Source organism: Penaeus japonicus, unplaced genomic scaffold, assembly GCF_977035675.1.
Source record: "Penaeus japonicus unplaced genomic scaffold, GWHDUDI00000001_assembly GWHDUDI00000014, whole genome shotgun sequence".
Lineage (NCBI taxonomy): Eukaryota > Metazoa > Arthropoda > Malacostraca > Decapoda > Penaeidae > Penaeus > Penaeus japonicus.
The window spans coordinates 13286394-13309004 of NW_028234416.1; the positions used below are offsets into that span (position 1 = coordinate 13286394).

The 22611-nt window shown below is 49.9% G+C and overlaps 1 protein-coding gene across 3 annotated transcripts in view; it reads left to right on the plus strand.

The window, feature by feature from the left end:
• ec (ubiquitin specific peptidase echinus) overlaps positions 1-22611 on the plus strand; it is a 255405-nt gene that overhangs the window by 192042 nt on the left and 40752 nt on the right. Inside the window, exon 1 of one of the 3 annotated variants that reach the window (XM_043010575.2) lies at positions 2951-3131. The exons of the other annotated variants lie outside the window; for them this stretch is intronic. Within the exon in view, the coding sequence (XP_042866509.2) occupies positions 3081-3131 (51 nt within the window). The 5' untranslated portion in view covers positions 2951-3080. Of the gene's footprint in view, positions 1-2950; positions 3132-22611 lie in introns of those variants that run through there. 3 annotated transcript variants of the gene reach the window in all.

Genomic DNA, 22611 nt, shown 5'->3' on the forward strand with positions numbered 1-22611 from the left:
TCTCTCTCTCTCTCTCTCTCTCTCTCTCTCTCTCTCTCTCTCTCTCTCTCTCTCTCTCTCTCTCTCTCTCTCTCTCTCTCTCTCTCTCTCTCTCTCTCTCTCTCCCGTTTTCTAGTTTCGTTGGTTTTCACTCGTTTTCTGGGCGTCACATTTCCGTTATTTGTTTCCCTGTTGTTTCTCTTCCGTTGTTTTGTTTTCCCCTTTTTTCTGCTAGTGTTTTTCCTTGTGTCCCTTTTCCCGTTATTTGTTCTTCGTTTGGGGCGTTTGGGTTCTTTTGTTTGTTTGTTTGTTATTCGGATTTGTTTTACTTGCACTTTACTTTTTTGTTTCTTTTGTTTCTCTTGTCATTCGGCTCTGTCTTGTCTGGCTTTCCAATTCTCTTTTTCTTACCTCTTTCCTTTTAGCTTTCTCTCTTGTTTGTTTACTTTTTCCTTATTCTTTCCTCTCCTTCCAGTCTGTTTTTTTTCCGCTCTATTTTTCCTTTTCTCGTTTTTTTCTTCTCATCTCTTCTCCCATATTTTCATCTCTTTCTACCTTATTCTCTTCCTTTCTCTCTATTTCTTTATCTTTCTTCATTTCTTCCTTATTTGGCCGCTTGCCGATTTTCACCGTTATTTTCTGCTTATTCATCCTTACTTATTTTCTCGTTCGCCTTTGTTGCTCTCCCTCGGCCGTCTCTCTCTCTTCTTCTTCTTTTTCTTTCCACTCGTGTTCCTTTTGCAAATTCTCTCCGTGTCATTTCCCTCTTTACTGTTTCACGTGGCTGCGGATTTTTGTTGGGGATGTAATGGCATGGTTCCTTCTTTTTCCTCTTCCTCCTTCTCCTCCTCCTCCTCTTCTTCCCTCTCCTTTTCCTCCCTCTCTTCTCTTTCCTCCTCCTCCCTCTCTTTCCTTTCTTCTTTCCCTTCCCTCTTCTCCTCTTCCTCCTCCCTCTCTTCCCTTTCTTCTTTCTCTTCCTTCCCGTCATCCTCCTCCTCCTCCTCCTGCCAAGAAGCGTCCCCCCTCCCGTATCAGACTCTGCCGGGCTCCTCTTCCTCCCATGCCCTAAACACCTGGGTTCTTCTGATCCCGTCAATGGCTGGCCGAGACGGGGGCTTTGAAAGGTGGACAAGGCCCCCTCAAAATGGCTGTTTATTTTGGGTCAGACGTTTATTGAAAAGACTCATATCATGGGCTCCCGAGGACGAGGCCGGAATGCCGCTTGCGCCCGGAATGCGTTGATTCCATTCCGTAATCCCCGTCTGCGGCAGCCGGTTCTCGCGTCTTGGGATTTGATCGCGTTGTGGGATTCAGTGTTTTGAAAAGCGATGGTCGATTTGTTTTTTAAGTGCATGTCGTGCTTAGAGGTATGAAAGTGCTGAGTGTCCAGTTTTCTGAAGCGATTGAATATACATGACGTCGCTTAATAGAGTGTAATAACATTCATCACAGAAACAATAAGAGTCAGATTAGCATAATATCACTCCGGCAGATCCCCGAGCTTAGGACTCACCCTTCCCCTACCCCCCCCCCTTCCCCTTTCTCCACCCAGGGGTCAAAGATGCCCCCTGGTCGCCCGTAGAGGACTGATATCCCCGGTGGTCATGTCACTCGACTGTCTCCGTGATGATGGCGGGGGTCGTGACCTTGGCCTCGAGAAACGGGTCGATATCGCGTCAAAGGTGTGTCTGTGGCACTGCATTACGAAGGGTCCTTTCTTTTCCTTCCTTCTGTGGAGGCGTGGACGGTGTGTCTTTGTGGTAGATTTCGTGAGACTGGTTGTCGGGAACGTCGGTTTGTTTTGATGGGGACTGTTTATTCGATTAGTTCAGTGTGTTGAATTAATAAAATTTGAATATATGTGTATCGAGTTGGTCTGGAGTGTTGACCGTATATTATTAATCTCTTAAAGAGTATTAGATACAGTCAGTACAAATGTAAACATTTACACGTGGATTCATGATTCGGAGATGTAGTATTTGAACCCTTGTGGCGTAATAAACTGATACAAGTACGAAGTACAAGCCGAATTAAACTGGTACAGCTATAAAGCACTTGTATTTATGTGTAGTGGGGGGGGGGGGTTACTACGTACAGGTGTAAGATTGCGGTAAGATATGTGGCGTGAGCGTAGTACGGCGGAGAAGCGTTTCCCGGCTACGCACACCTCCCAGACTGACGGGCGCTTTTCCATCCAGCAACAGGTAACGCCAAATAAAGTTGGCGTGTGGTAGACACGTTCTTGTTACGTAACTCCTTGGATCTGACGTCTCATCGCGGCCTAATCTGTATCTGATTGGCATCTTGGTCGTCATGTTATTCGAATTATTTCTCCGACGGCGATAGAGTTCACTAAGTCGTCACGAAAGTTAGAGTGACGCCAAATAACAAAGCGTATGGATCGGTGTGTGCGTGAGTGCGTGTGTACGTGTGTGCGTGTGGGTCGGGCCTGAGGGTATTAGAAGTTGATGTTTTTATGCGTTAATATATCTGCTGAATTAATGGTATGATTTTCTTCTCTCACGGCTTGGGTGTTCGTAGTTTTTTTGTTTTTTTTCTTTCATTCTAAGGAACTATATTTCACTTGGTAAGTTTGCCGTCTTTCATAATATTTATGGTGTAATTTCTCTTCAGTGCTTTATTTCTGTTGTTTATATGTTGTTCTGTGGAATGTATCTTTGGATGAATGAGATTCTAACAAATAAAGTTGGTTTCTTAAGTTTTATTCGAGATATTAAACTGATGAGAAAGTTTAACTCGTAAACTTTGATCATGTACTCCCGGCTTATATATTAATAAGATAAACTAAGCATCAGATCGTCGCACATGAAGACGTCGTACACGATCAAAACAAATACATTAAACAATCAGAAACCGATATAATGAAATAAATCTACAAGCGATAATGAAGAAGGGTGGCGACCCCTGGCAACCCCCGCGCGGCTCAGGGCGAAACTTCACCTTAGACGCTCGACGCCTCAGTACACCTCTGACTTTACCTGTGGGAGGAGTGTGAGTGTCGCTAGCCTATATGTGTTTCCCTCGCTATAGAACCATGGATTCGTGTTTACGTGCAGTGTGATCCCGTGATAATAGCCAAGATGAAGACAGATAAAGTTGGCAAGCGCACGGCAGTGTTTCAAGTGTCGAGGGTGAGTGGAAAGCGGTGATATTTTTTTTTCTTCTCGTGAATTGGAGTGTCTCAGGTGCGCGGAGTTGAGCGTGTTTGTGTACCTGGATGGATGGACTACGTGTGTGTGTGTAAGTGTCTTCCGAGGAGCTAACAGCGTCTTGTAAAAAAAGGTGACTTGTGATGACTGTGATGAAGGATGTGTGTTGTGAAGTGTATGTGATTTAAGTGTGATTCAGTGACGTATTTTGTTTTGTTTTTTCCCCCGCATGTATATTTGTGGTTTCAGATTTGTGGCCTACCTGGATATCCTACGGCATTTCACTCTTTTCAAGATGCAAAAATCCCGTGAAATAACTTCTCTTTCACTCCACTTCTCCAGCATTAGGGACAGAATTTCTCCCCCCGTCAGATGAAATTCCCCTACCGTTTTTTTTTTTCTTTCTTTCTTTTAACATAGGCAGATTTCCCTCTCGACAAAGTTATCATCTCTATAGAGTGCGTAACCCTCTCCATACATGAGGATAATAGTAAACAATGCTTTCATTCTTGTGCTATGAGAAATTGGCTCACTTCCAGCCGCCGTAGCGAGAAAGGCCGATCATTTATCAGTGCCAAGTTTGTACAGAAAGCAACCCGGGGGGGGGGGACCTGGCGAGAGGAGGGGGGTATCCCTGGCATCCTTTCTCTCCCCCTCTTTGGATTCTCAGCCTTTCTTTATCCTTTCTCTATCCTCTCTTATCTTTACCCACTTCCTCTACCCTCCCCTCACCCTTTGGATTCTCAGCCTCTCTCTCTTTAGCTTTTCTCTCTTCCCTTCTGCCCTCTCCCCCTGTTTGGATTCTGAGGCTTTCTCTACCCTTTCTCTATCCTCTCTTATCCTTCCCCGACTTCCGTTAGCCTCGGATTCATCACCTATTACTCCAGCCTCCGTGGAAGTCTCTTTTCCCTGCGCGTGGTGGCCGGTTTCCAGCGTGCGTATCATTCGCAAAGCTTTCTAATTAAAGAAAGTTCTCGCTTTGTGGGTTATTAAGCTGCGGCGATCTCGGGGTCTTGCATCGAGACTAAGCTTCACTTTGATCCATTATAATGATATTAGGTGGTCTTAAGGTTGTAGTTCAACTTTTTTTTGTGTGTGTGGGGGGGGGTTGTGTTAGTAACGGACCGAGTGCCAGTCATGGAGCATTCACAGATGGGCATAGGTGGGCATGAGCGATTAATGGTCCTAATTCCGATTAATCTCTGGCAAGGAGGACCAGGCTATGGATCCTAATCTCCTCATTTCTCGCGCCTTCGCCCTCACTCTGGCGAATTGTCACACTGCGTCATCTATCATGCTGGTGGGCGGGGGAGGAGGGGAAGGGGAAACAAGTCACCATATGCTCCACTATACCGTGTTCGCTGCAATACAAACGGGGGTGATTTTTTGCTAATTATTTAATGATTGGATTTTGAGACTGTTATCAATCGGAAAACCTTTTATTTGGTGTCGTTCATGACCATGGCGACGCTAGGGTTGTTGGCCATACCGTCATTCAAATAGATTTTATACGTTTCACGGTGTCTGCGCCATCGCACAATTTAATTTCAATAAACGACAGGCGAAGCGTGCTCGGCTGAGCAAATTACCACAATTGCATCAGGACAGTGTCTCGTGTGACGTCATTCATCAGCAGCCCGTGAGCCGAAGCACGTGACTCACAATTGGCAGGTGGTATCGATCTCGTAACTATCCCCTTGGATGAATCATATCCATTACCATATTCCAATGTATGCGGGCATTGGCACTCTAGGTCGGCAAAAGAGCTGGAGGTTAGCGAGCTGGAGGTTAGCTTGGAAAGGGAACGATCGGTTTGTTGGAGGTCTGTCGCGTTCGCTCGAAATAATGCCGCTGGTTCTGGTACTTTGCTAGAGCCGAAATTTGACACTTCGTTGAAATTTAAGGTCTATTTATCTTTATCTTTATATCCATGCCGTATATCTATATCTGTATCTAAAGCCATGTCTATATGTATGTGTGTGTGTACACAAACCCACACACATAGCGTGCTACCCGCTGTCATCTGGCTTCTTTACATGTCGTTATTAGTTTTATGCGTTTAGGGGTGTTAATCTACGGGAGTGTGACATAGATGCTTGGAGCGGCGGAGATTCCTGGCCCTGATTCTTGCAAGGTTTCTCCAGTTTCTTCTGAAAAAGGAGTCACTTGTAGGGCCTCCGACGCATGTGTGCCGCCAGTCACGCGAAGGAAGCAAGTGCTCCTTTGGCGGGTCGGTCGGTCGGTCGGTCGATCTCTCTCTCGGCCCTTGCATTGTTAGGGGCGAGGTTGACGTACTGCTTGCTTGCTGGGCAGTCGTGCGCGGGCACTGACCACTGGTGCCCCGACACGAAGCGAGTGGAGTACCCGGCGGTCGGCATGCCCCTGGACTGCTTCTTCTCCTTCCCTCCCCTCCCCTCTCCTTCCCTTCCCTTCCCTTCCCTTCCCTTCCCTTCCCTTCCCTTCCCTTCCCTTCCCTTCCCTTCCCTTCCCTTCCCTTCCCTTCCCTTCACTCCCCTTCCCTTCCCTTCCCTTCCCTTCCCTTCCCTTCCCTTCCCTTCCCTTCCCTTCCCTTCCCTTCACTCCCCTTCCCTTCCCTGCCCTTTCCTTAACTATTGCCCTGCCCTCTCGCTCTCCTCTTACACGATTTTTTTCCACGAGTGGGGAAAAACATAGCATGGTGAATACTAGTAATTTTTATACGTTTAAGGTTATTCATCTCTAGTTGGTGGTTAGAATTACGTCACTTACTCCACAGTTTATGTACGGAGCTGAAACGACTCGAAGACACGACATTTCCCTCCTCCTCCTCCTGACCCCCCGACCCCCCTGACCCCACCCCACCCCCTTTCTGTCCCCTCGCCTGACCACTTGTTCACGCCAAGGGGAACGAACGCGGTTTCGACGACACTGACCTCGAGAAATTTTAAATACATTCCCACGCCATCAAGAATGTAGTTACCTTGCCTCGAGGAATCCTCCATTATTCCCGCATATTTCGCGCGCTGCATATCGTCCCTCCGCGCTCGTAACAGCCCGCTTCCGAACGCTCGCCCCTCCCCCACTCTTTTTTAGAGGGGAGGAGAGGGGAGTGTGCTGTGGCACGTATAGTGTGTAGTGGCGAGGCCGCGGCGTCACAAGGGGAAGGCTAAGGGCACTCTGTGGTCACTGAGAACGGCTCATGTTGCTGCGTTGAGAGTCGGCTTCACCGCAACTGCCCTTATGTGTGTCGGGGATGGGAGGCATAAACTGTTTTTTTCTTCTTCTTCTTAAGAATAATGTGCCATGGGAAGAGGAGAAGAGGGTATGGGTCAGAACCGAACTCGTGTAACACAAGCTGCCTTTACGGCCTCGGTCGCGTTTCCCTCGCTTGGCCTCGAGAAGGGAGTGACTCTCTCCTCCCCTTGCCTCCTCTTCCCCTTCCCCTTCCCCTTCCCCTTCCCCTTCCCCCCTATCATGGCCGTTTTCGAACCTTCCCCAATCAAGAGTTGTTCGAGCGACTTCACAGAGGCTCTCTGCTCTCACTCATCTTCCCGCTTCTCGGAGATTGCTTGACTCACCCTGGCATCACTGCCGTACAAAAAAAATCCGTTCTTAATCACTCTCTTCAGATTCATGCTTCATGAACATACATGCTTACTCACACTCACTGACTCATACAGACTTGTTCCCAGAAACGCACAATCCCCATTTCCCCATTACATACACACATACACGCACGCACACGTTTGTATACACAAAGCTCAACTAGAAGACAAACCTGTTCCCTCGTATGTGAAACCCGCCATTATCGCTTGTCCACGTGAGCACGACTGATGAGCTCCCGACACATTCTGCTGTTTTGTTCCTCCTACATTTTTCATGCTTCCTTGTGCATTATAATTAGCGTACCACGTGTAGGTGTCGCGGCGTGTCAGCGTCGGCAAAAGTGGGCGGGGCCGGAGGTAGCGCTGGACGCAGTGTTACGGTGGTGACCCGCGTAATAGTGCGAAGTCTTCTGTCTTCGGTCCACACGCAAACGGCTTGCTTGTCCTTGGGATTTCAGAGGAATACACTCCGGTACATAGGGAGTGCATCCTTGCCTTTTGCGCACACGTATACTTTCCCCAGAACATACACGCACATACGCGGCCAAATATACATTGGCACAAATATGCATTGGGTGTTAATCTCCTGATCTTGCTAATGTTAGGGCGGGCTACTGTGTGCGCCTACGTTTATTTTCGCCAGCCGTCACTACGGGCGTCCGTGCATGACTCCCGCAGGTCCTTCCTCGCCCCGGTCTCGCCACGCCTCCTTGGGTGTCGCTGCGGCTCTCCTTTGGGGGGGGGGGGCGTCTGCATTTTATAGTATGTTTGGTTTCTCTCTCTTCTGCTTATTTTGACGTTTCTTTACTTTTCTTTCTTTCTCTTTCTTTTTTTGTGTGTGTTCTTTCACCCTATTGTTGATATGCATCATAAGAAGAATGAGAGTGTGACGACATAACCGCAGGGCAGCGTGGTGGGGTCTCTGGAGTACATCCTGTCTCAGCCAAAACGCCCTTCCTCACTCTGCTTCCCTTTCCCGCCTCCTCCCTCCTTCTCTCCTTCCTTCTTCACCTTCTTTTCCTTCTTCACCTTCTTTTCCTTCTTCACCTTCTTTTCCTTCTTCATCTTTTTTTCTTTCTTCACCTTCTTCTCTTCCTCCTTCTCCTTCACCTTTTTCACCTTATCCTTCTTCTCCTCCTCCTCCTCCTCCTCCTCCTCCTCCTCCTCCTCCTCCTCCTCCTCCTCCTCCTCCTCCTCCTCCTCCTCCTCCTCCACTTTCCCCTCCTCCTCTTCCTCCGCCGCATCCTCGCCCTCCCTCCCCCTCCCCCTCCCCCGTCCCCCTCCCCGTCCCGGTCCGTCGGCGTCTTCACAGTCCGTCGAGTGAGTCATAGTGGCAGGCTCTGATGGTTACCGCTCGCAGCACTGATATACACGTGAAGATTTTTTCCTTTCCCGTCGAGATCAGCTGCTTTGGAAACCCTTCGAAAATGAAAAGAAAACGTCTTTGTCGTCTGCTCGTTTTCGTGTACGTCGTCTGGGTGTGTGCGTCAGTTGGTGCGTCCAGAGTCCCGATGGAAGTTGTTGAATCCGTTTGCGCAAATCGAGCGCGACGCGTCGGAACGGTCGTCTAACCTGCGGTTTAATCTTCCTCGGAGTGCAGTCACGGACCGCGCGCTTCCGATTTGCTTCTGTCGGGCCTCTTCGCTCCCGTGTAATCGTAGGCTCTTGTGGGTGGGTAGCCTTATCTCCGCAGAGCTTTGCCTCATGCAATTTCGTTGCTTTTTTCCTCCTGTGGACAAGGACCCCTTCTTTTCTTGTCTCGACCCCTTCCCTCCCCGGGCGGTCCTTCCCGGAACGCCTTACAACAACCCCGATTAATCCATCCTCCATTAATCCCATTCCGCTGTACATCGGGTCTTTATCCCCTCTGCTTTCCTAGATCTCTGCTTCCTCTTCCCCTTCCCACCTGGCCTCACGTAACCCCCTCGCCTTCCGTCCCCTCTCCCCAGGCAACCCCCTCCGTCCCCGTCCCCTCTCCCCAAGCAACACCCTCCCCCTGCACCCCCCCGTCCCCTCTCCCCACCTGCTGCGACTCCCTTCCAAACCTCGACGATTTTGGCTTCTTGTAAAATGGCAACTTCCGGTGCTGCTATTCTTCTCTGTTCCCGTAGCTTTTGTGCGTCGAGCTGCTGTTATTTTTTCCCTATATTTTCTTCTTTGTTTGGATTTACATCAGACTTTTTGCCTTTTTGCCTACCTCCCTCTCTCCGGATAGTCGTCCCTCCCCCTCCCTCCCTCCTACGTCTCTCTCCTTTTCATTACCCTTCATACGTCCCCCTCCTTTTCTCCACGGATGTTTTCTTTGTTGCTCGCTCGCTCGTTCGCTTTTCTTTCTTTCTTCGACGGCATTTCCGAGTGTGCATCGCGAGCGAGCAACGCCCGTACAAACGGCGTCTCCTTGTCACTTGTCACCAGGTAGACGTCAGCAACGGGAAGGGTCATCGCCGCCGCTGCCGCTCGCCGTCGCCGCTCGCCGTCACTCGCCCCGTGTACCGCTACTCGCAAAAAAGAGTTCGTCGCCGTTTGTAGCTTCCCGCCGCCATTTAACTCGAGTTCGACCTGTCAGTCTTCTCAGTGCGGGCCCCGCTGCCCCTATTCCACGGGGGGCCGCCACACCCTCCGTATTTTTTCGCTCCTCACGATTCGCCCGAAACAAAGCCTGTGACTCGGGCGACGTTTCACCTTTAATAAGCCGAGTCTCAGGCTCTTTGCCAACAAATTGCTGCGCGCGCGGCGGTTGCAGAGCTAATGTATGCAAGCTCTTGGGTTGCAAGAAGCTCCAAGCTCTAACGTATCGAGAGCAGTCTATGGGTGATTATATCGCAGGTAGCATAAGGCAATTATCCTTGCCTTTCTCGTTCCATCCTTCCCCCTCAACTTACCTTCCCGGCCAGCCTCCCTCCGCGCAGCTGCTTTGCCATCAACCTCTGCAACCCGCCCGCCCTGGTTGTCTCGGGTGCGCTGCAGGTGACACACACACACACACACACACACACACACACACACACACACACACACACACACACACACACACACACACACACACACACACACACACACACACACACACACATACAAATATCTAATGAAACCCAGGGTAAAGACGCCCTTTTCATGACAAGATGGACTTTGAAAATTCGAATGATATTCTCTCTCTCTTTCCCCGATGCGGCAGGAGTACAAGCCGACGGCTCTGACCGTTGCGAATCGAGTTTCGGCTTTTGTTGTGATCGTATTGCAAGAGAGGAAGAGTCTCTGTGTGTGTGTGTGTGTGTGCGTGTGTGTGTGTGTGTGAGCGACATGATCTCGACTTGCTACGAATAAGGAACGACAGCCGTGCTCTCATTTTCATCCCCTGCCAACTCCATCATGCCTTATGTGGACCCTTTCCTCCTCCTCCTCCCCTCTCCCTTTCCCTGATAGCAACTCCCCCTTCCCATTCCCTCACCCCCCTCTCCCCCGCCACCACTACCACCACTATCCCTACCCCACCACCCCACCATCTCTGCCCTGGACGTGCACAACAATGGCTCCAATCACCCGAGTTTCCAGCCAATGGACCGTTGCGGCGGGGAGGGGATGGTGGGGGGAGGGGCTAGGGCAGGAGGGGAGGGAAGGAGGGAGGGGGGCTAGGTGAAGTTCTCGGGTCTAAGGTATCTCCCTTAGGTTGAGGGGGGAAGGAGGTGGGAGGAGGGGAGGGAAAGGAAGGCTCCAGTCGCTCCTGGTATAGTATGTTATGGAAACTTTTAAGAATCGCTTATTTCTTAAGGAAGGATTTAAATACAAATCTTGTAAAAGAAAATCTCTTGAAGGGAGTGTGTGCGGCCCTGGATTTTCAAAATTCAACCTTAGAGGAAGTTCACGACGCGAATGGAAATCTTGAATATTCATAAGCCTCTATGAAGATTCTTATCGACTGAATCATAACGGACATTATCGTCTTGAGAATCAGTCGACACGGCGGAAATGACTCGTTTACTCACTCACGAGTCGACGAGCCGTCCGTAGGCCTAAACGAATTCTAGATTAAACGCAGTGGTTGCGCGCATTTCCGTCCGTTAACGCTTTTCGCACTTGCCTCGATCCCTGCGCTAAAATCTTAGGTCTTACGATAATGGAACAACAGTCGACACAACCCCGAGGATATTGTTTGTAGTTTGTCCGATGAACTGTGTGGGCAGCCATGGTTAGGCTCCTTGGTTTGCTCGTAATAGTGACACATCCCCGCGGTTGAAATTTGAATCGTTTGGCGTTTGCATTTCACGTTCTCTCGCTTTCTTAAAGGATGTGTTGTAACATGTGTGTTTTGATCCCCTTCGGCGTCCCTCGCTTGCTGGAACCTCCGTTCGCTCTCACTCCTTCCTTCTCTCCCTCTGTCCTCGTCTTAATCTGTACGAGACGTGGCATCTCCGGCATTTTTGGCATTACTTGAACCACAGGAATGTTTGTTTTACTCCCGGGAAAAAATAGACAACAAGGTTAAAAAAAAGAAAGGGGTGACTTAACGACGAAATTTATGAGTTAGGAAGCTTTCTGTTCCCGCCTATAACTTAGATTCATTTCGGTGCGTATAATTCGAGACGGTTCAGCCCTTGACCATCTTCACCTGCAGCCCCTCATATTAGTCGGTGACTCGACACAAACCTGCGAGGCAACCGGGAGAGTTTGGCAGGACGGAGAGGTCGAAGTCGATGTCTTTAAGGGGATTAGGTCTTGGGGTCGGCGGCGGCGGCGGCACACAGACGGCTGGAGAGAAAGACGGTCTTCACGCCGTACTAGAGAGAGGTCTTTGTGTCCTCGCTCCTCCTCAAACGCGGACGGAATGCTTGTTATGTTATTCTCTGGTAGAATTTTCGGAGTGAAAGGGTACGCATGGAAGGCTTACAACAGGGAGTGGGAAATATTTTGCCTTTCTATAAAAGGGGGAAGAGAAAGAGAGGAGGGGGAAAGAGGAGGAAAGATACTTTAATGTGGCCTACCGTGACAGCGTCCCCTCGCCCACCACTAAGTCAGTGAGTACTGTCACCGTGTTCAGGAAGGGTAAGGGGGACGCCCTTGATTGCTCAGTTCTTCTCCCCTGACAGCCTTTGTAACAGATTCGACTCAGTTTAGCGGAAGCAACCATGCGACCCTCGACTCCAAACTCGTATCCCGGCGCGCACTGTCGACCGTGATAGTCTGAGTGGCGTAAGTGTACGCAAGGAGTCTATGGCGTTCACGCCCGTGAGCCTCGAACAAGTAGTCTTCGCCGGCGTTTGGCGAAGAGAAGCGCGATTAGACATACCAATCTTTCTGCAAGACGAGGCCACTCGTGGCGATATATCTGCACTGACGTTCTTTGGAAGAGGTTCTCTGCTCTGTGTAAAGTACATTAACCGATCGGCTTATTTAAGATCCTATTCACATGCGACTTTAATTTGGCCTTAGTATACCTTAGAGGCAGTGTATAAAGGGCCGCGCCCTAGGCCTAGACCCAGCCCTCATTCAACCCTGCGCTCGGATCCAAAGGCCTGCGAACGGGATTAAGCTCGCGGGTGACGGAACGCGAGGCCGAATTAAACGGCTGTGACAGTCCCTGATTGGATTTGCTTAGGATCTTCAGGAGTGATGAGCTTAGTGCCAAGGGAGGGGTTGGGCCCTCGTGGGAAGCTTCGCCGGGCACCGTACCTGATCCTCGAGGAGGGGGGGGGGGAAGAGGTCCTGCGACAGCCAACCTTTTTCTCCATGAAACGAACTCCTTTGAGTCTTCACAAATAGAGCCGGGCGCTTAGTTTTTTTTCTTCTTCTCGGGAGCAAAACAAAAACGGCTAGAATCTCTTCAGATTTTAGTACTCGGTTTCGTCAAAGTGAATTTGTGGCTGATGATGCGTTGGCAAGCGGTAAGTGTCCCGTGACAGGGCGGGAGGAAGCCAGGTTCCGCAAAGACACCGTGAAAGGAAACTTCTCTGCGAGTAACGGCCCGACGGAACAGTGTGGCAGCAACTCACATCCGTTCGTAACCTGCTCTTTGTTGACCTACACTTTTCCGAGTGAACCCAGGATTGTGTTGTAAATAAAAAGATACCCTTCCCCCCATCCTAAGAAAAAAGTAATTGTTCCTTCTCTATTTCTAATGTTTATTCTTTTCTTCTGCCGAGTGCTTTCCCCTTCTTGCCCCGGAGTCGTTATTTCTCTCGGAAATTTATTAGACATGTAATTTCACAGCGACTTTGGAAAACAAGTCACAAAATATACCGGCGGGATGGTAAGACCCGTCATATAAAACCGCGACACAACCCCCCCCCCCCCCCGAGCCCCCCCCCCCCCACACTCAACCCCACAATGCTTTAAATGGGCTCTTCTTGTATCCCTTCCATCTCGATCTCCTATCACACAATGCCAAACACGCATTAAAATCGGCGACCCTCTCGTACGCATCAAAAGGCTGGGAAACGATAAAATGCAGGAGGGTCGAGGGATGGACCTTTTATATGCTCGGCCGAACAATGTGGTATCCAAATCTTGGTGTTTTCTCTCCATTTTTCTCTCTCTCCTCTCTCTCTCTCTCTCTCTCGGTCTCTTGAGGGGTTAATTTACGAGCTTCACGCAGACCAGCAAGAGGTCGTTTTCCTCTTTGTACCTAAAGAGTGTAAGGGGGGAGGGGGGTAGAAATACAAACTCAACGTGGAGAGCATCGCAAACCGAAATTCAATCGATTAGTCACGCCTGCTTGATAATGCATACAGTTCTTTTGTAAAAAAAGGACTATTTTTAGGGGTAAAACTCGCATTGCTTTCTGTGCGTCGTGCTCTTTTAAGAAATGTATGGTTTATGGTTCATGTCTAATTCGATAGGCCATACATTACTGTCAAATCCATGCGTAGCTTCATCTCCTTGATGGATAATGAATGCGCGGTGGCAAGCAGCAGGCCGCGGGATTTCTATGCGACAGTAGAAAATGGTCCGCAGAACAATAGGACGAAATGGACAATGGTACTTTCTTGTCAGTCTCCTGCATTGTAGTATAGAATTCGTGGGTCCAAATAGTCATTATCGTTATGCTTAGTGTGCGAGTGATTAATTAAGAGATGACCGTCGTTATTCTTAGAATCGGGGATTTCCCTCGTGATGAATATCTGTTGTGACTAAACCTGCGAGGAGGGAGGGAGGAACCTCTTACTCACTAAACGAAGCCGCGAATTATCGAGCTTCGACGCCAGTGAAAGGATTCGAACGCGTCGATTCGAATCCCTTCAGATCCCGATGACAGCCACTTGTGATCTCAATAGAAAGGGTTCCATTGACCTTATAATACCTCTATGTTGTTTATGTCCGCCATCGCTTACACAGACTCCCTCTCAATGGCCACATTTTTCATCCACTCGCTGTCGAAGCCACAAGTAACAACCTACAATTTGTTTGCGTCTAATGGTAGTTGTGTTTTCCCTGCCTCGACGACTCCCATCAATAGGTTTCAAGTACAACCTAAAATGGTGTGCATTTTTTGCCTCGTCTGTAACCGTCGGGCGACAATGATGTCACTATGGCGCGCGGTAGGCCTAGCTGGGGAAGATGGGGAGAAGGGGGGAGGAGATAAAGGTTTGTCTAGTGGTATTATGAAGGCGTTGTGGGTCTACCCGGAGCCAGGTAGGAAAAATCTCATCTTCACCTCACCCTTGTACCAAAATCTTTTTTTTTTCATTTCTGTTATATGAAATTATGAGTTTTCCCCCGTCTTGTTTCTCCTTTCCCGCGTGTCCCTTTTAATGGAAATTCAGCCACTGATTTATTTTTCCGAAACGTTTTCCCTTTACCTTCTTTTCCGTCTCTCTCTCTCCCTACCTCCTACCCTCCCTTTCTCCCTCCCTCCTACCCACCCTCCTTCTCTGCTACCACGGCCCTCCCGCGAATCTCTATTATTATTATTATAGAAAGCCTTTTCAGAGACCGAACATTCATCGGATGTTCATGTCGTCGATGTATTCTCTTCATATGATATCCCAGTACTTCCTTGTGCAAAGAGTGAGGGGGAGAAGGAGGGAGGGAGGGAGGGACGAAGAGGAAGGGAAGAAGAGAGAGAGAAGAAAGGAAGAAAGGAGGGAGGAGTCTCAGCTGCCTCATCGCGCACGCATGAGTGACCTGCTGAGAGCTACACGAGGAGACGGGATAAGTGCTCAAGCAGATGAGTCTCTGAGGATGAGTAAGGGATCTTCGCCTAAACTCTCTCGGAGAGTTTCCAGTCACGCCGCCCGGGGCTGTTTGTACAAAGCTCTTATGCGCTCGAAGCTGTGCATGTCTTTCCAGTGCTTGCATGATGAAGAGGGAGTCGAGATATGATTTTCTTTAAAGCACGTAAGCGTATAGCAATTGCCGTCTGTTCTCGATTCAAGATCTCTCTCTCTCTCTCTCTCTCTCTCTCTCTCTCTCTCTCTCTCTCTCTCTCTCTCTCTCTCTCTCTCTCTCTCTCTCTCTCTCTCTCTCTCTCTCTCTCTCTCCATAGACAACCATATCCAAAGCGAGTACATTAATGTCCGCACAGCCCTATATGTGCGATAATGGCCCTCCGTTGCTCAATGGCTCGGAATTCTAACCTCCATTGCATAGGGGAGCGTCGAGGTATTTCATTCATGTGGCCCCATTCACTCGACACGTGCAAGCTGTTGTCGCACTCGATGTCGCACAGCCGGAGGGACATTCACGACGGCGCAGGCTAGGTCGTTAATCATGGGATATGAAAGGACCTACTGATCCTTATGTCAGGCCTGTAACGCGACTCTCCTCGCCCCATAGACGATCATTACCCAAGGCTATTGTGGGAGGGCTACGTGTATGTGTTTTGCGGGGATGAGGCCTCTAGGGCGCTCCTTATCTTTTATCATCCCTGGCCTTCGGGCGGGTCTGGCAGGGGACTAAGGAGTTCCTGACGTAGGCCTATCGTATTTGAAGAGCCGAGGGATGCAGGATGCGAGCGAGAACAAGGAAGAACCTCGCAGGAACACGTGAGGGGAAATATGCGGTTCCCATGGCATCGAGACCTAAGAGAAAGACGGGCGGGGTTGTGGGCGTGTGAGGAGCCTTGGCGTTTGTGTTGCACGGGATTCCGGGATGAATGGAATTGTGGCTCATTGATAATTGCGTGAATTGCCTCACGGGGGGTTTTGTTCTGTCGGCGATACATCATTCGTGGAGGAACGCTTCCTTCCCGTGGCATCGCTTGCGCAGGATGTCGTAACATTGATAGACTTCCTTCGCTTAATTCTATATGAGAATAATGAGGCTCATGACAACGGACAAGTAATCAATCATTCTCCACAAATAACACATTTTGTTAGATAGCTAATAATTTCCCATCAATTCAAAGCTAGACAATGTGACATCCTAATGACATGCCATTAAATCTTTCACGTTTAAGGTTCCTTCAAGACAGCGTGTGAAATGTGGTACATCACGTGCCCTACACAGTATGCATGTCCTTCGCGTCTACTGTCGTGGGAATATCGGTCGGTATGGCAGCCTTCGTCGCCGGGTTAAGGATTTGTCGAGGGCGTCCTACGAACCTCCATTAGGTCGAAGAAAAATTAATTTCTTAAATTAAGGTGTGGGAAGCGAGAGTACTTTTATTCCTCGCTCAGGCTGTACATTCTCGAGGAAGATAACGATTGAATGACATTGTATTCCTTTTTTTCCGACATTTTCTTCTCGTTCTTGATGGTGCCTTTGCCCCCCCCCCCACCCCCACCCCGAAAAAAGACATAGACCTTGTATATTGGAGGATTATTTTAGAGCTGGTGGAGCAGCGGAAGTCGGACGGGCCATGGGGATCTCCCGAGCGAAATAATTATCGGATTGGAACAGCAATTAAGGGGACAGGACAGGAACCGTTGCGATCGGCGAGGAAGTTTGGGCGTTTTACAGGAAGGAAGTGGACGGATATTAGTTATAGGCGCTCGACGGGGAACGGAAGGAAGGAAGGAAGAGGCAGAAGACAGGAGGACGAGGGGAGTGAAGGAGGAGTGATAACCGAGACGAACATCGAAGGAGGAGAAAGTCCAGGCGATTAGCGCTGTTCGAGAGTGGATGCGGGAGGAAGAGAGAAAAGGGACGGGTTAGACGCGAACAATACGCGCTTACGTTTTGGCCGGATGTTATGTAAGGCCAGCGGATGGGGCAGGGATAATAGCGGGCGAAACGGCAGCATTTCGGCGGGCGGGAGGGAGAGAAGACGGTGAATAGGACATGTAGGATATGAGGAAAAAAGAGGAATGAAGGAGAGAGAGGGAGAGAGAGAGAGAGAGAGAGAGAGAGAGAGAGAGAGAGAGAGAGAGAGAGAGAGAGAGAGAGAGAGAGAGAGAGAGAGAGAGAGAGAGAGGGAAAGCAAGAGATAGTGAGAAAGCAAGAGAGAGAGAGAGAGAGCAAGAGAGTGAAAGGATGATCGAGCGATCTATCTGCGACCCTGTGGTTGAGGAAGAGATCGTGTGGGCGCGATGATCGTGAACGGAAGTGGAGAGTAACAGCGAAGTGAGATCATACAGATCACAGGTCACGTGTTCGAAAACAAAAGTCGCAATCGGCAGCGGTTCTCTCTGCAATTTACGGGTCGGAGAGTGAAAGTCTGGAAGCATACGAGCTCAGACAGCAACAGCTCGGCGACCTGTACCTACAAGCTATCAGTGTCAGATTAGTCGCCGCGTCGCTCTGTCTACCAACTGTTGTCTGGAACAACATCTGGAGCGTCTTAGACCGTTTAGCTTAAGGAAAACGAAAGTATCTGTTTCATGCATTTCATGACATCCGAATGATGACTTCTGTTCAAGAAAATCCCAGGATGATGGTTGAAATATCCATATGCTAATGATGGTACTGTGAACGTAAGAGAAGTATTTTTCTGGAGAGAATCTCCGAAGAATCCCTTGTTTAGCACCTGAGGTAAACCTGTAAGCCTTTTCCATCTCCCCCTCCTCCCCCTCCCGCCCCAATTCCTTCGCTTTACAAACGCCTCACACGCTACTTCCTGACCTGACCCCTGACCTGTCACGCCGACGCCGCAAAGGTCAGAATCCAATGCGGAGTCATGACAAGCGCGACCTTAGCGACTTGAGGCAGTTATACTCACCTGCATCTCCTTGTTCGCACAGCCCTGGGGATTTTCAAGACTAGGATTATTGGGTTGGGTCTTAATACAGAAAAATATATGAGATTGAAGTATGTTTTCATATTATTTAAATATATTTTCCGAAAAAAATATTCTATTACAAGCAGATCGATTAAAGTAATTGTTTGTCACAGTAGTGCTTCAAAGTTTCCCCTTTTCTCGAACTCTTTTTCCCTCCGTTGAGTGAACCGGCGTCACATCCGGCCGTCACACTCCGTTTTTAAAACCCACGCACTCGCCTTCCCCCTCCCTTCTTCCTTTCCTCCTCCCCTACTCCCCTTCTCTCCCTCTCTCCTCCCTTCCTCCCCTACTCCCCTTCTCTCCCTCTCTCCTCCCCTTCTCTCCCTCTCCTACCCTCCTCCCCTTCTCTTCCTCTCTCCTCCCTCCCTTCCTCCTCCTCCCTTCATTTCCCCTCCTCACACTTGAACACGAAGCATAAACCAGAAGATGATGGGGAAAAGTCCCGCTCGTAATGGCGACAATCTACCTTGATGTATAGTCTCAGTCTCTCTCTCTCTCTCTCTCTCTCTCTCTCTCTCTCTCTCTCTCTCTCTCTCTCTCTCTCTCTCTCTCTCTCTCTCTCTCTCTCTCTCTCTCTCTCTCTCTCTGTAGGTCCCATGATTTTCCTTCTTTGCGCTTAAGTGTGCAATTTGGTGTAATTCGGGTGACTTGATGACAGGACATGCGTGGCGTTTCTTGTGGAAGCGTTCTGAAGGTGTCGAAGGCGGGGCGGAGGAGAGGGATGTCGTGAGGGTTTTAAGGAAGACCTTCAGGTGTGGCCACGATACCCGCCATCTGTCAACAGTGCGTGGAGGGGGAGCAGAGGGGAGGGGGGGAGGGCTAGATGGCGTGGGTGGTGATGGATGGATGGGAGGCTTGGGATGGGATGGCGCAGGTGGCGGAGAGTGCGTGCGTGTGTGCGTTTTTGTGTGTGGTCGAGGGCTCAGGTGGTAGTGCTCAGGTGTAGTTGCTGTTTGTAGGTGAACAGTTTGGATTTTGGAGAGGGAGGGGGAGTGGGAGGGGGAGGAACAACTCGGGCCACGTCGTTGTATTACATTTAAATCCAGGCTGTACTTCGTATTTCCTGGTTATCGCGAAGAGATGTGGTTAACCTCGGGACGGATACCGTTTAGTGGAGCTCTATAAACGGCCTCTTATACAACAGGCAATCAGCAGTCTTGTTGTAAGCCGATGATAAGCCGCGATCGACGCCCCTCTGCCACCCACGGCCACATCCGGCGGTGTCACATTCGTCCGTGTGTCAGAACCGAGCCTCTCCTGGACGTCTGATATCAATCCCATACGCCCATGGTGGCACACGGGGGGGGGGGGGGGGTTTTACCTTTCCTGCGACTCAATGCAGGTGAAACACAACCATGTTCAGTGTTGCGGAGTGAGGCTTCGAGAATTAACTGAGGGGAGGAAGGGAAGGGGATGGGAGGGGGAGGGGGAGACGGAGACGGGGGTGATTTTTATTTCTCTCTGAGCTTGCTGGTTTTGGGGAGCTTTTGTACTTATTCAAGCAGTGCAGGCCAGTTGTGCTTGATCTCGTTACCAGTGTTAGCTCTGCACGCTTCGGGGATTAGATGCGTGTTTGCGAGCATTGTTATGGTAGTGTTGTACTTGTTTGGCTTAGGGGGGAGTTATTCCCGCGCGAAAAAAAGAGTTAAGCTTGTCAGAAAAAAATCTCTGCTGAAGAGATTGGCGAGGCGGAGTTGCACTTTATTCGGAGAAACAGTCGGCGGGAGAGCAATCTGAAGGTGCGTGTTATGCGGCAATTCCCCGGAAGCCTCGGTCGCTCCAGTCGCAGCACGTGCGACATGCGAGCATTTCTGTCTTTGGGGCTGCTCTCGTGCGGGCGTGAGTTGGGGGACGGCCAGCCCCAGCCACAGCAGCCTCTGCGCCCGTAAAAGCTGCCCTCCGCCCGGGTTGTAAATCTATGTCGAGTACCTTGTCTCGGACAATGGCCGTTCGCAGCTCATGAATTATTCCTGACTCTATTGACGCTGTCATAAATCTGTAGAGGTGACGACCCACCGTCTTCCGGTAACCTGCCGAGAACGAAACTGTAAATGCCGTTTTCGCTTTTCGGTGTATCTCTTTCGGAAGCCCACACCTCGGGATAGTTTTAAGCGATATGCAGAATCAATACGCATTCATCCACTGACTCTCGGGTATGGAATAAGATGGAAAGCGAAGAGAGTGACACGGTAACAAAACAACACTGGTGACAGATAACAAAAACGTTTTTTTTTCTACAAGCGAACGGTGACCATATGGTTCACTCGGCTCGACACTTCCTCATTTTTTTCTTTTTTTCTCTTCTTTTTTTTGCAATGACGACCGGTGAGTGAGTGAGGTGTTATAATCCTGATATGACAGCTGGAGAGACCTCCGCAAGTGGCACGTGATGTAACGTTTCCACTTTCTTGTGTGTGGAGGAACCAGATGGTCGAGGCGGGAGGAAAAGGGGGGAGTGGGGAGTGGGGGGGGCAAGGAAACACAACATATTCTTACGGTTCACAGTTACTTCACAAGAGCCTACAGGGGTTATACTTCTTACTCATCATGTCGAGAAAGTGCGAGTTGGCTGTAGTTGTAACACCCGATATTCGTATCATTGGGAAAGTGACTTGCTTGGTAGCTTGCCTTTCTTTACGACCAGAGACTAAGTAAGGGACTTTACGCTAGCAAGGAGTGTCAGCTAGCAGGCACGCGGAGGTAAAGGGGAGGGGGTGGGGGTGAGGGTGGGGGTGCCTGTGCAAGCAGACAGCGGGCAGTTCACCTTGAGTAAGCATGAGTAGGACAGACCTGCCCGCTGGCCACCATGTCGTGTACACTTGCCCACACGCGAATAAACATCACCTCTCTCTCTCTCTCTCTCTCTCTCTCTCTCTCTCTCTCTCTCTCTCTCTCTCTCTCTCTCTCTCTCTCTCTCTCCTCCCTCCCTCCCTCCCTCCCTCCCTCCCTCCCTCCCTCCCCCTCCCCCTTCCCCTCCTTCCGCATCCCCGTCGGCAGCATCCACGTGTCGCATCATCTCGAGCGCAGATTTGGCGTGGGAATATCCTGTGGCATCAGACTCCGAGGACGTGCCACCTACGCATCGCCCTCTCATTATGGCGGCTGTCAGTCATTTCGCTCTCTTATCGCCGAGAGTCTTGCCGAAGTTCGAGGAGACGGGCGGGGAAATAATCAAAGACTCCGAGCGTGGTAATGGGCGCGTCACGGGCGTGGTGATCACTCTGCCTCGTGACAGCGCGAGCGGCCTGGTAACTGAGAGCACAGTGCCTTTCACACGTAACGCCTCCTCCCCTGACGCCACTCCTCTCCCTTCCCCTTCACTCCCCTCTTCCTTCCCTTCTCTTCCCTTTCATCTCCTCCCTTTCCCTCCCTACATCATCCCATCCCTCCCCTCTTATCCTTTCCCTTCCATTCCCTTTTACCTCCCCTCCCTCTCCTCTCTTCTCCTCTCCCTTCCCCTCCTCTCCTGTCCTTTTCTCTCTTCTCTTCTCCCCTCATCTCCCCTCCACTTCCATCTCCTCTCTTTCCTACCCCCTCTTTGCCTCCCTCTCCCTTCACGCATCCCCCACTATGCCCGGTCCTTACACTTCATAGCCACGCCAGAGGTTATGCCTTTCAAGTGGTGGTAGAACCTTAAGCACCTATCTCTGCCGTCTTCTCAGATGTTTATGTAAACAATAGATCTTCATTCAGATACGATAGTAGAGTATCAGTGTCGACTTTGATCTTAATGTTTCAATATTTACTCCGAGTGATTGCGTGGAGGTATTTAGCAAAGGATTTGATTTAAGTGTGGTTAGTGGATGGTTATGATATTTATACAGGATCTGTGTTTGGGGAAGCTTAGTGAACACGGGGGAAATAATGCTTGATTGCTTCTTCCCGAATCTAGTAGCGAGAGTGTGGTTTAAGGATTTCATCTCTACAAGTCATCCGGTCCGTTAACGTAGATGCAAATATTGACCCCTCCTCTCTTCTTCAACCCCCCACCCTCCCACCCTCCCCCGAAACAATGGCGAAGAATACACGCCCTCGCATCACGCCCATCCCCCCCCCCCCCAGTCAGGAGTCAGCCTAGCAGCCGCGCCATGTTAACTGGACCATTTACTTTAGGCAAACTGTATGTAGTGCCCGGCCCGCCCTCGCTGTCAACGGTGTTTGTTCTCCTGAAGGCTGAAGGGCGGGGTCTTGTGCACTGAGCAAATGTGCAAGAGAAAGGGCGCGGTTTGGGAGAGAGGGAGAGGAGGTGTCAGCCGATGGAAGGTAGTGAGGTGTGTCTTAAGGGCAGTGACAAATGCACTTCTCGTTCCCTTTCCTTTGCCTTTCGTCTCATTTTTTTTTCTTCTGTGGCTTTTTCCCTGCGGTCCTGTGAGTCAGCCTGCAGACTGCGACCGTGTAAACCTCTGGTTATTTTGTGTGCGAGTCTGGGTAAAGAAAATTATCTCTGTGGTCGGGAGGCGTCGCGGCATTATAGAAGTTAATGAAATTTCAGTCACCTCACGCCGTCACCTTCGCCCTCTCTCTTTGCCTCACGTGTCACTCCGGCCATGTCACCTTCTGATAGCCTACAGGTCATCGGCTCTTCATAAACTTAACGCTGGATCTTGTAGTCATTGACGCCCATCGTCCTACGGTTCTCTCTTTTTTTCCTTTTCCTCTTGTTTTAGCTGCTTCGTCACTCTCTTTATTCATCATGCGTTCGGCCCCACCCCACCCCACCCCGGGC